The 12,018-nt window shown below is 37.6% G+C and overlaps 1 protein-coding gene across 2 annotated transcripts in view; it reads right to left on the reverse strand.

Moving 5' to 3' along the window:
• Window positions 1–12,018, reverse strand: part of Stx8 (syntaxin 8) — a 259,235-nt gene that overhangs the window by 244,250 nt on the left and 2,967 nt on the right. The window contains exons 1-3 of one of the 2 annotated variants that reach the window (XM_048798066.1): window positions 11,682–11,713; window positions 9,676–9,775; window positions 7,367–7,461 (exon numbers count right to left, since the gene is read on the reverse strand). In XM_048798066.1, coding sequence (XP_048654023.1) covers window positions 7,367–7,461; window positions 9,676–9,775; window positions 11,682–11,698 — 212 coding nt within the window. In that variant the 5' untranslated portion in view covers window positions 11,699–11,713. Of the gene's footprint in view, window positions 1–7,366; window positions 7,462–9,675; window positions 9,776–11,681; window positions 11,714–12,018 lie in introns of those variants that run through there. The other variant, XM_015504479.2, reaches the window with a different exon arrangement.

The following is a 12,018-nucleotide window of genomic DNA, read 5'->3' on the forward strand; positions in this document are numbered from 1 at the left end:
TTTTTTTTTTTTTTTTTTTTTTTTTTTTTGCAGTTTTGGAGATTGAACCTAGGGGTGCTCTACCACTGAACTACATCCCCAGCCCTTTTGAATTTTTATGTTGAGACAGGGTCTTGCTAAGTTGCTAAGGTTGGCTTTGAACTTGTGATCCTCCTGCCTCAGTCTTCTGAGTTGCTGAGATTACAGGCATGCGCCACAGCACCCAGCAAAAAAAAAAAAAAAAAGGATACATTCTTTTAACAGGAATTTTTCTTGCAGATACATTCAAACTCCATACCAGGACTTTGGAGAAAAGATGTTCACTACACTATCATTTATAATGGCTCAAAACTAGAAGTATCCTAAAATTTCACCAAAAAGAACTAGTGCATCTATGCAAAGAAGATTTTGCAGACTAAAAAAAAAAAAAAGGAATAGGAAAACTGCTTATGTACTGATAGTAATGGCAATTAACATTTCTGAGCACTTACAAGCATTCATACACATTATGTGATATGGAATAAGCTCCAAAATTCAGTATTAAACCAAGAAGGGGAGGCAAATAGCAGTAATAGCAACAAGGAGCTATATGGAGAATTGTATGCTCCCACTTTGTTAATAAAAAAAGATCAGATAAATATAGATGTTTGTACATACACCAAAAATTTCTGAAAATACAAATAACTCTAAGGAAGTAAAACTGACAATTCAGAGATAAAGGAGACTGAACATTGTTTTGTATTGTGTGACTCTGCTATGGGCTTATTAATAAAAACAAAAGTTTCAGAACCAACTATACAATATGATCCTTTCATCATCAAAAGAATTTTATATTTACACGTACATATTTCATGCCTAGAAAAGTCTGGGATAAGAAGTACTAACCATCAACATTGTTAACTATGAAGAATGAGATGTGGCAAGATATGGAAGCGGAAGAGAAAGGAGTCACTTCTAAAATGTATAGCTACAGATAGAAAGTACTTTGTGTAATAAAAGCAATTCAAGGTAATCTTTAATATTTAATAGTAGTTACAGAATTAAACTAATATTAAGCCAGATGCTGTGGTGCATACCTATAATCCCAGCTACCCAGGATGCTGAAGCAGGAGGATCACAAGTTCAAGGCCAGCCTGGGCAACTTAGAAAGTCCCTGCCTCAAAATAAAAATGAAAAGGGCTGGGGATGTAGTTCTGTGCTAGAGCACCCCTGGGATCAATCCCCAGGACTGCATGTATAAACAAACTAAAGTTTAGAATGAATCAACATTAAAGAAGATCACTTTCAAAGGTATTAAATTTGTTAATTACTTTTGTAGGTTAGAGAGTGAAGAAGAGAATCACAGATATTTGATAAAGGAAGAGGCTTTTGAGATCCCCTAATTTAATTCATTTTTCTGACAGGAAATTAAGGCCCAGCATAGCTAAGCTGCTCTGATGGTTAATGGCAAAGCTGGGTTAGAGTCCAGCTCTTTCTGCCCTTGGTCAGGGCCTTCTGCACCACATCATGCTGAGCACCAAAATTCCAGAGGTTACAGCATCCTGGGGCTGCCAGCACTGCCACTTCTCTTTACCACCTCTTAGAAGCCTGAAAAAACAGTACTGGTACAAGTTGAGCACCCCTAATCCAAAAATTCAAAATCTGAGATGCTCCAAAATCTATAACTTTTTGAATACCTATATGAATGCCACAGGTGGAAAATTTGATCCTGGGAAATTCTGTTTCATATACAAAATTTTTTAAAATATTGTTTGTATAAAATTACAATCAGCCTATATACATAAGGTGTATATGAAACAAATAAATTTTGTGCTTAGACTTACGTCACATGCCAGATATTTCATTATGCATATGTAAATACTCCACAATCTGAAAAAAATTCTAAATGCATGGGACGGATAAGGGACACTCAACCTGTAATACTAACTAGAATATTCCCAGAGACTCTCTGTAAATCTGGGAAAACTATCCCATTAGGAACACTCTGCTTCTTTTATGTTTTGTTTTAATATATTGAGAGAATAGGCCATAGGAGTTGGGGTGATGGGAGGTGGAAGACTAAATTAACAGACCATCTACACTAGATACTAAATAGAATGTTAATAAGAAATCAAAGAATCGGGTAATAATCTACACTGCATATATGTGGACATACCTATGACAGTTGGGTAGAGTAGGGGAATGGGGACAAGGGTGTGCCTAAGGAAATAAGGATAAGTAGAAAATAAGACATATAGTCAGTGGCTCGTGCTGAAGACCTCCTCTCCCACCAACTTGGTGAATAAACAAGGAAGAAATTCAAAGAATAGTCAAAGAAAAATAACTACATGGTACTTTGTCACTGGCTCACAGTTGATTTTCAATATAATTCTAGGCAATTCATGGAAATGTAAGCTGTAAAGGAAATTAGATCCTGATTTCACATTACCAATAGCTAATTCCAGTGTGCTTAAGCCCAGCTTCTGGGCTACAGCCTGGTCTGACCCACAGATGCAGTGGAGTGGACAGGTCTCTGGATCCCTGCCACACACCAACCCCCTTCAGCTCCTGAGTTTTCTTAAAACTTAGTGGAAGGGGCCAGGGTTGTGGCTCAGCGGTAGAGTGCTCGCCTAGCACGTGCAAGGCCCTGGGTTCGATCCTCAGTACCACTACATAAAAAATAAATAAATAAAATAAAAAGGTATAAAAAATTTTTTAAAAAAAAGACTGCAACTTAAAAAAAAAAGCCTTAGAGAAACAATTAAGAATTTAAGAATTAAGAATTTAGGTAAGTCTTGGAGCTGGGGCTGTAGCTCAGTGGTAGAGTGCTCACCTAGCACGTGCGAGGCACTAGGTTCAATCCTCAGAGCCACATACAAATAAATAAAAGTAAAGGTATTGTGTTCACCTGAGAGAGAGAGAGAGATGAATGAATTTAGATAAGTCTTACTTTGTAGATGAATTGCCCTAGAGAAGGAAGAAGGGTGAACATAATTACTTCTCCATACCATAATGGAAGAGGTTGCAAGGAGACAGTTTAAGGTTTGTGAGACCAGAAGACTTTAATGGCTCACTTTCTTTTTTAAATTCAACCAACTTCACTAAATACCTATTATGTACCAAGCCAAGTCCTTACCTTCCTCAAAGAACTGATCACATTTTGCAAGAACTAATTTAATACCATCATCATTTGTGTGCTGTAATAAAACCAACTTACCTAATTATAAATTCAACAAAGGAAGGTCTAGATGCAAATTCTCAATGGCAGCAATAATCTTTACAATAATTATATAATAATAAATAGAGGTAATCCTCAAGAAGGACTTACTATATGTAAAGCACCTCTAGGCCTATACTCAAACCCTCACAACAATCCTACAAACGACATAAATTTTTACCTTCCCTATCTCATACAGAAGATACTTTCTCCAACTTTCATAGCAACTTTGTAAAGTAAGATTACTCTACTTTATTGATAATGCAACTAAGACTCAGAAAGACTGAACTGCTGTGTGGTCTCAGGTAAGTGGTCGTTAGTCTGAGTTCTAATTCCAAAGCCAGTGTTGTTCCCACTACACCTATTTCAGATTCGTGGGCCAGTAATATTTCCAGACAAATCAGAGATAGGGGAAGTACTAATTTAGAATTACCAATTATACATTTTGCCATATATGTACAGGATTTTTGCCCCCCCCCCAAAAAAAAAATCAAATAAAAACTAGAAAAAACCAAGTAACTAACTATAGGCCAGAAAATTTCTACATATATACACACTATCTCCTCCTTATTTGTCTCAAGCTCCCAGGTAGCTGTGAAAACTTGTCCCAGACAGTATTTAAGAACCTTGCCTCCCTATAGCCACCAGGGATACTTCTAGAATTGAGGCAGCTAGCCTCTCCATGCCTACAATCATTCACATTCATTACATAGTGATGGCCACTTTCTATCTACCTATCCTTTTCCCTAAAATATAGAGAAAAGTTATTTATAGGTTTTTTAAAAAATTATTTCCCCAGGCCTTCTCCTAAGGCACCAAAATACTTTCTGATATTGAAACACTTTGTAAAGAGATTATTTTTATTCTTTTTAAAGAGGCAAAAAGGTGGTGTCTTTGAAAAACTAACAAAAGGACAAGCTTCATGTCAAGCAAGTTCTAAGGATATTTTAGGTATACCTAAAATTCCACATGTAGCCTCCCGCAGCATGCACCTTCTCTCAACGGTGAGGCCATTATAATCCCCATCTCAAAGCAGCACTGTGACTAGAAGGCAATATTTTCCAGCAATTTTAAACTCTCTGGCTGCAGGATTTGGGCTTATTAGTGGTAAACTAACAGATTCAAAAGCATAGAACTTTTATTTTAATTTCACATTCATTCTTCCTAGGAGAAAAATACTTCTTTGGGAAAGAGCATAACATGTCATGCCTAAACTCCATGAACTGTTTTGAAAGCATTTTCATAGGACTTATCTTTCTAGCAATTCCTAGTATTCTCTATAAAACTCCATAATGCAGAAAGTCATTAATTTATTAAGCAAAGTACCATAAACTCTTAACTACCCAACACAATAAAAAAAAAAAAAAAGAAATGTGGTATTCAAATGTTCACATTTACAAAGTCACCCAACCTTAATTGGGCCCCCAAAAAGGGATTAAAAAGTCACTCTATTGGTGATTTATAGCCAAAAATTTTTCCAGGAATTACAACACCATAAAGTATATACCTAATAAACCACAGTGAACACTGCTTAATCTTTCTGATGATTAACAAGATTCTTGAGAGTTTGCATTATAAAAATGATTTGTCTTGGCACTACAGCAACATGCCAATTAATAGAGAATTCTAGTTGAATACATGCCAGGTGACAGTTAACTGTATTATTTCTACTAAAGTAGAATTCAGCTTTAAATGACTTATTTTGGGACCAGACAGCCTTGTGTTTAAATCTGGCTCTTCTATTTCCCAGCTGTGGAGGGAATTATTAAAAGTTCTCAAAGATACTTCCCCACAGTGTAAAAACTCCTCTGTGAGAATGCTACTTTTCCTTTCCAACTGTATCAGTGATTGAAGGGGCAAAGTTTGACCCAACTCATTACCCTTTTTGTAAAGAAGAGAAGGACTCACCCAAACAAACCAATAATATAAGGCTATTAGGAATGACAAATTGCTATCTGATATATCTTAAATCTGGAGGATAACTGCCATAATATTTAAAATATTTAAGAAGCAGGTAAGCAAATGGAAAGACTGGGGAGCAGAAGGAGAATTAAAAAGTTGCTGTCATAATACAGAAGCTACCTCCTTTCCCTTATACCAAAAGAGAAATGGGCTCCCTGAAAAGACAGAGGTTTAGGAGCGCCCCCATGCGGTGGGTTATCTGCATGCCATCCCTACGAGGCTGGCTAGTTACAATAGAGAATTATTTTTTAAAAAATAGAATTCTTAAGAAAGCTATTATGGGGCTGGGGATGTGGCTCAAGCGGTAGCGAGCTCGCCTGGCATGCCTGCGGCCCGGGTTCGATCCTTAGCACCACATAAAAACAAAGATGTTGTGTCCGCCGAAAACTGAAAAATAAATATTGAAATTCTCTCTCTCTCTCTCTCTCTCCCCCTCTTTAAAAAAAAAAAAAAAAAAAAAATCTTAAAAAAAAAAAAAAGAAAGCTATTATATTTCAGATGAGCTATTTATTTCTCCCAGGAAACTCTGGCTTATTCACGTTAAAGTCCCTAAATATTTTTGTAATGTTTAAACAGCTCTGTTCAGTGCTTTTAAAGCTCAGTTCTTAATTCAATAATTAGGAGGTAATTCTGAGATTACCACAAAAGTAAAAATCCAAGAGATTTCAGCAGATGGTCAGACTATAAGTATTTAGGAGAACAAAGTCAACTGTTACTGTGGCATGCTTACTACTCTCTAATTAATAGCTAGCAGATATTATTAATAGGAAAAAGTAAGATTTCTTAATTTATATACTTCTCTTGCCCTGTAGATTTAGCATATAAATAAGAACACTAACCACTTATCTTAATGTTGGCTAACAAATACTAAGTACTAAGTACTAAATATTATACTATATACTAAATACAAATACTAAGTACTAATATTATACCATGAAACAATATTTAGTTACCTTTCTCATGTATGTGCTTTTGATAACACTAAAATGAGTTTGCACAACTTGACCCCATGTGCAGACTTCCCGGTATTTAGTAAAGGAAATCTCTCTGCCTGTCTGAAACTAATTGAGGTCTACATATTTAGACTTGTTGATTTGGGTAAAGTAAAAGCTCCTGGTATAATAGACTAACTGGGCAGTAACAAATGATACCAGATGGAGGGTAAATTACAAACTCAGTATCAGAATATTTCAATTATGTGAAAAAGAAAGTCCCAACTGTTGACTGAAATCAAACTTTTATTTGAAACCTTAGTGGATTAATAATTGCATACCTGGAAAACCATGCAACTAATCTAAATCAACCATCCTGGTAATATAAAATGAGTTACACTTGAGAGAATATTTTTTTAAAACACCTTCAATTGCTTTACCTAAAAAGCTATATTTCTACATTTCCCCATATTGAATTTGACACATTCAAAGTCAATACTAAACGTTGGGTTGCTGGTATAAATTACTCCCAATTTAGAGAAATGAAAGAAGACCATTTGATGTTAGTTTCCATACCAATATAAACTTGGGTTTAAAGGGTTCATTTAGGTAACAGGTCCCTATATTTTTTCTACACAGATCAGATTCTGAATTTCTAAAAAAGGTTTTCACACTTGACAGTTGGGAGATTAAGATGATGGCCCAACTTGCTTTAAAGCAAGTTCCCATTACTCTCTGCCCCCAAAACTCCCAAACTGGGGGCAGTATCTGTGCCCCTGGAAAAATAATATTGCAAACAAGTCACATCTCAATAATCCATATGAACAGTTAAAAATAAAAAAGATGTATGTTCTCTACTGGTACTGGCCTCTCCAGAAAGAAATGAATCATTACAAAATCTGGAAATCCTAGAAACAGAATCACAGCTTAGGACTGTCATGGACATTTTGCTGTTGGAGCAGGGGCTGGCCATCCTCAAAGCAGTGGACAGAGAGTAATGCAGGGCTCTGTAAATATAACACTGATGGAAAGCATTAGCTTCCTGCCCTATAAAGGTCACACCCAAACAAGTTAATTCTTTTACTTTGGCAGGTCTTGCCTTGCCAGCATATTTACTGTAAAACATGTAAAAGATACTTAAAGCAAAAATCAAGATTTTAGGCAACAGTGTGAAAATCAGGTCCTCCTCAAGCTGTGGAAAAATCTGGGTAGCCCAGACCCAGATTTCTTCCTTTCTTAAAATAAGACTGCTTTTCCTCCCACTCTAGAAAAGAGGTGGAAATGTTTACATGGATACATCTGATGTGTTGACACAGCTCTGAGCAATAAGTCCTTCAAAAGGGCGATCTTTTCCTTCAGATTCTGCAACAAAGTTCTGATTGTCACCGTAAGCTGAAAAGAAAAGAACACATCCTAAGTATTCTAGTCCAGAGGTGTAGAATCTACTAATTTAAATCATGTAAACTTGGATTTTTTTTACAGATTATGTATCAATCAAGGAAGGGCTAGAGGAGATCTTTAGCCTCCCAGTGACAAACTCAGGATTCTGAGGAGTCTCAAAGTTCACCTTGTCTAGCTACCTCACCTGAGGTTCTTATCAGCCCTACAGCCTGCCCCAGTGACTACGGGGTCATACCTAAACGTGGACATTGACTAGAAACCATCAGTTTGCCCTCACGCTCAGCTGAATTCTGTCCCCTGAGCTTCTACCCATTAATCCTATTGATCTACCCTGGAGCCATGCAGGAAACTGTGTTCCCAAATGTTTTCATTCAACAGCAAACATCCAACAGTTCCCTCAACCATGCTTCAAATGACATGGCATCAAGTCCACTACCATACTGACCAGTCTGTGAACACACTGGTATATTTTCAAACCATTTGAACAGTTTACAGCAATGTGTTCTTTTCATACTAAAGGAATGATAACCACACATGACTCTTTTTCCAGGACTATGTGAATTTTCTCCAATCACTCTAAAAACTCAGAGGAAATTTTGTTTTGACTCTAAAGCATTAAATTGAAAGATGAAGCAGAGGTGGGAAGAGAGCTCTCTGGAGTTTGGAAAGGTGAAAAACAAAGCTGCTCATTTAAATGAAAACAAATTCAACCATGGATGAAATCAGAGATGAGTTTAAAAGGCAGAATACCACAGGTTTCATTCACTACCTTGTTAAAGTAGGAATTACCCAAATTAGGGGAAAGCCAGTGCCCCTTTATTAGAATAGCAAGGACATAGTAGGAGGCTGGCTAAGGGATACACATCAAGCAATCCTCCAAGGTATCAGCAGCCAAGGAAAGGTGTAACCTTATTCTAAAACCTCTGGAAGCCAAGGAAGAACCACCCACAATACTTATCAGGGAATGCCAAGGAATGAAGGGTTCTCATTTAAATAGTAAAGAGGGCTGGGGTTGTGGCTCAGAGGTAGAGAGCTCGTCTTGCATGTGTGAGACCCTGGGTTCGATCCTCAGCACCACATAAAAATAAATAACTGAAATAAAGGTATTGTGTCCAACTACAACTAAAAATTAAATATTAAAAATAAAGAGTAAAGAGCAACACAAAAAAAAGCACAACAAACTGAGCACAATGGCTTGCACCTGAGGGAGGCTGAGGCCAAAGGATCACTTGACCCAGGAGTTTGAGACAAGCCTGCACAACATAGCAAGACCTTGTCTCAAAACATATGCACACACCCACACAACAAACACAACCACATCTCTGAAGACTCTACAGAATTAAAGATTAAAAGCATTCAAGAGATGAAAGAGTATATAGCCATATGTCTCTAAACTGGGTACAGTGGCACATGCCTATCCCAGCATCTTGGGAGGCTGAGTAGGAGGATCATGAGTTCAAAGCCAGCCTCAACAACTTATCGAGGCACTAAGCAACTCAGGGAGACCTCGTCTCTAAATAAAATACAAAAAAGGGCTGGAGATATGACTCAGTGGTTGAGTGTCCCTAAGTTCAATCCCCAGTACCAAAAAATAAAAATTTTTTAAAAAATTCCATTAACAATACCAACAAAATCTAAAAAATATACAACTCAGTGCCTGTCATATAAATAAAGGAAACATTATTGTAAAAATGTAAATCTTCCTCAGTTTAATCTATAAACATGTTACATATCTATTCAAAATCCCATGGAATTATTTTATTGGAAAGTAATTGAGAAAAAGCACAAAAATTTTTTAAATGATGTGTCACAAAATTACTTTGAGAGAAGGAGAAATGAAGGAGAATAAGAAAAGTCATGACTATGTGTAATAAAGGATATGAAGTCATTATTAAAAAAAAAAACCCTGAGTATGATGCTGGCAGTTACCACTGCATCAATAGTACAAAGAACAGAAGGCCCAGGAACACTGCAGGTGTGTAAAAGTTCAGTGAGAGAAATAAGAAATATTTCATATTTTGGAGAAGATTCATAATTTAGCAGGTGAAGAAAAAAGTCTGCAACATAGTAAAACAAATTTCAAAGATTTACACACACACACACACACACACACACACACACACACACACACACCAGCCTCAGGAAGGTTTTCAGGCATCAAAGCTCAAACAAATCACTTTAATACTAATTCCCTCCTGGTGTTACCTTGGATGTCTTTTCACCTCTTCTTTCATACTGATTTCGTTGTTGAATTTTCTCAGCAATTTCTTGGGCAATTTGGCAGGTAGAATCGTATGTGGAGAACCTGTATTGAAGTCATACAAAAAGAAAAATGCTTAAGGTTCTTTAAAAGAAGCTTCTACAATGTCCAAGTTGAGTTTTTAATTCTACTCACAAGTTCAAACAGGAAGGGAAGATAATAAACAGGACCTGTAAGAGTAACGTGTATTCAATGGTACTTACAATGCACCAGGCATCATTCTGAATGCTTCATTTGTAAAAACTCACTCAATTCACACAATCACATTGGGTACCCGCATTGCATACAATTACCACATCCATCTACACACAAGAAAAAGGCACAAAGAGGTAGAAGGACTTGCTCACGTGGGAATGAGAGCTGCAAACCAAGATTCTCTGGTTCCAGAGGCTCAGCTCTTAAATCAGCTCATTCTTCAGATGATTGAGCATTTGAAGACATTCATTTGTAAAACACAATAAACATTTCTAGTATATCCTGTGCTGTACTAAGCACTGTTCCACGCACTATGAATGAACAGTAGAGCTGAGAACAAAATCCCTGCTTTCAAGGCATGTACAGTCCAGAGAGGGAGAATGGTAAAAATACATACATACATACATATGCACATAGTATGTCAGATGTTGACATGTGCTAAGAAGAAAAAGAAAGCAGAATGAAGGGACACACAGATGGTCAGGTGCCACTTTAGACCAGGTGACCCTAGGCAAGGTGAGAAGCCAGCCATGGTGATCTGCTTGAGGACGAGCTCCACTGTCCAGGAACAGCAGGTACTATATACCCTGCAACAACACTCTGGTAACATGGGACACGTGTCCACTTGACATCTCAGCCTGCCAGAATTCTCTCAAAACATTTACTGACCTACCTGCTATTTGACAGTGTTGGGATTCACAGTGAACTCCCAATAGCCCCTGGTTTTCTCCCTCTATTATAGTACTTCTACTTTCTGTTTTGCAAAAAATAAGCATACATATACATTTCATTTTCCCTACTTCACTTTCTGTTTCTAAAAGCGGATTGTGGTGTACTTATATGACAAATGTTATTTTCCAGTACTGGCCATTACAAAATATTGAAGACTCCTATTGACCCTCACGTCACAATTTTTGCTTAAGAATCAGTTTATTTCTTAAAAATCCCCCAACTCCCACATATCACCTTACATGGCAGGAACCTGATAAGTAATTTTTTTGAATGAAGAAAGATGCTCCAATTGCTTCCCTTAAGAGTCTTACCATGGTAATTATAGTAATAGCTAACAGCTAAGTACCTGATCAGAGCCAGGTCATATGCTGAGAACTTTATGTTATCAATTTCATAAGGATCCTAGGAGGCAGGATCCTCAGTCACTAATCCTAAAGTATCATCATTCATATATATATTCATATATGTAACTTATATGTATTAAGATGTATATGTGTATGAAAAAAGAGCAAGTAATATAAGATAACATATAATTAATAGGGAAAATTCGGTCCTGGTCTCAGCTTTGCCACATTTTACCTGGTTTCTTCCATATTACCATCTATGACAAGAGGAGCTTAGATCTGGTTCTGTGGTCCCAGACCAAACATGTCAAACTCCATAACAAAATCCTGCCAAATGTAAGGTTTAAATGAAGCACTTCAGGAGCTGGAAGATGGGAGAAATTACTGTTGACTGAAGCACTCAGACAGGCTGGGCCACAGGAGGACACAATGGGCTGACTTCAAGGTTAATGCAGGCCTCTTGTTCAGACAGGAGTGAAGAACACTCCAGTGATTCCAGGTAAGGACCAAGGGTGGCGGGATGCAGCTAAGTCCCCCTCAGAAGGGGAAGGGTCCTCCTCGCTGCTACTCTTCACCCGGACAGGCCTCCCAGCCTCAATGCTGAACAACTGCCTCGCTCGCTGGAAACCGGGTCTCCTCCCAGGTCCCTCAGAGCACTGCCGCCCTCACCCGGGTCTCACCAGGGGTCCGGTGCCATCGTGACATGGTAAAAAGGACATGGAGCAAGCAAACATCAAAGGAAGAAAACACGTACATTTGGCCAAGTAGTGGCCCTAGGAGAGTACAATATAAAACAGTAGAGATAAGAAATTAAGTTTCTGCAGAACTGGAACACCAATCTTATAAGTTTTGACTTACAAGGGGATTTTAGATCCATAGGGGACACTTTTACACATAAAGAGAGGCCTTAAAGATATGTGAAATGTTGAAGGTCACAAAGGTAGGACAAACTCCCAGGTGTCTTGCCCTCAATCCTCATATTCTCAAGTTAGCCCCCCAAAAGCAGTGGTTCCTGAA

The sequence above is a fragment of the Marmota marmota genome, unplaced genomic scaffold, assembly GCF_001458135.2.
Source record: "Marmota marmota marmota unplaced genomic scaffold, marMar, whole genome shotgun sequence".
In the NCBI taxonomy this organism is placed as follows: domain Eukaryota; kingdom Metazoa; phylum Chordata; class Mammalia; order Rodentia; family Sciuridae; genus Marmota; species Marmota marmota.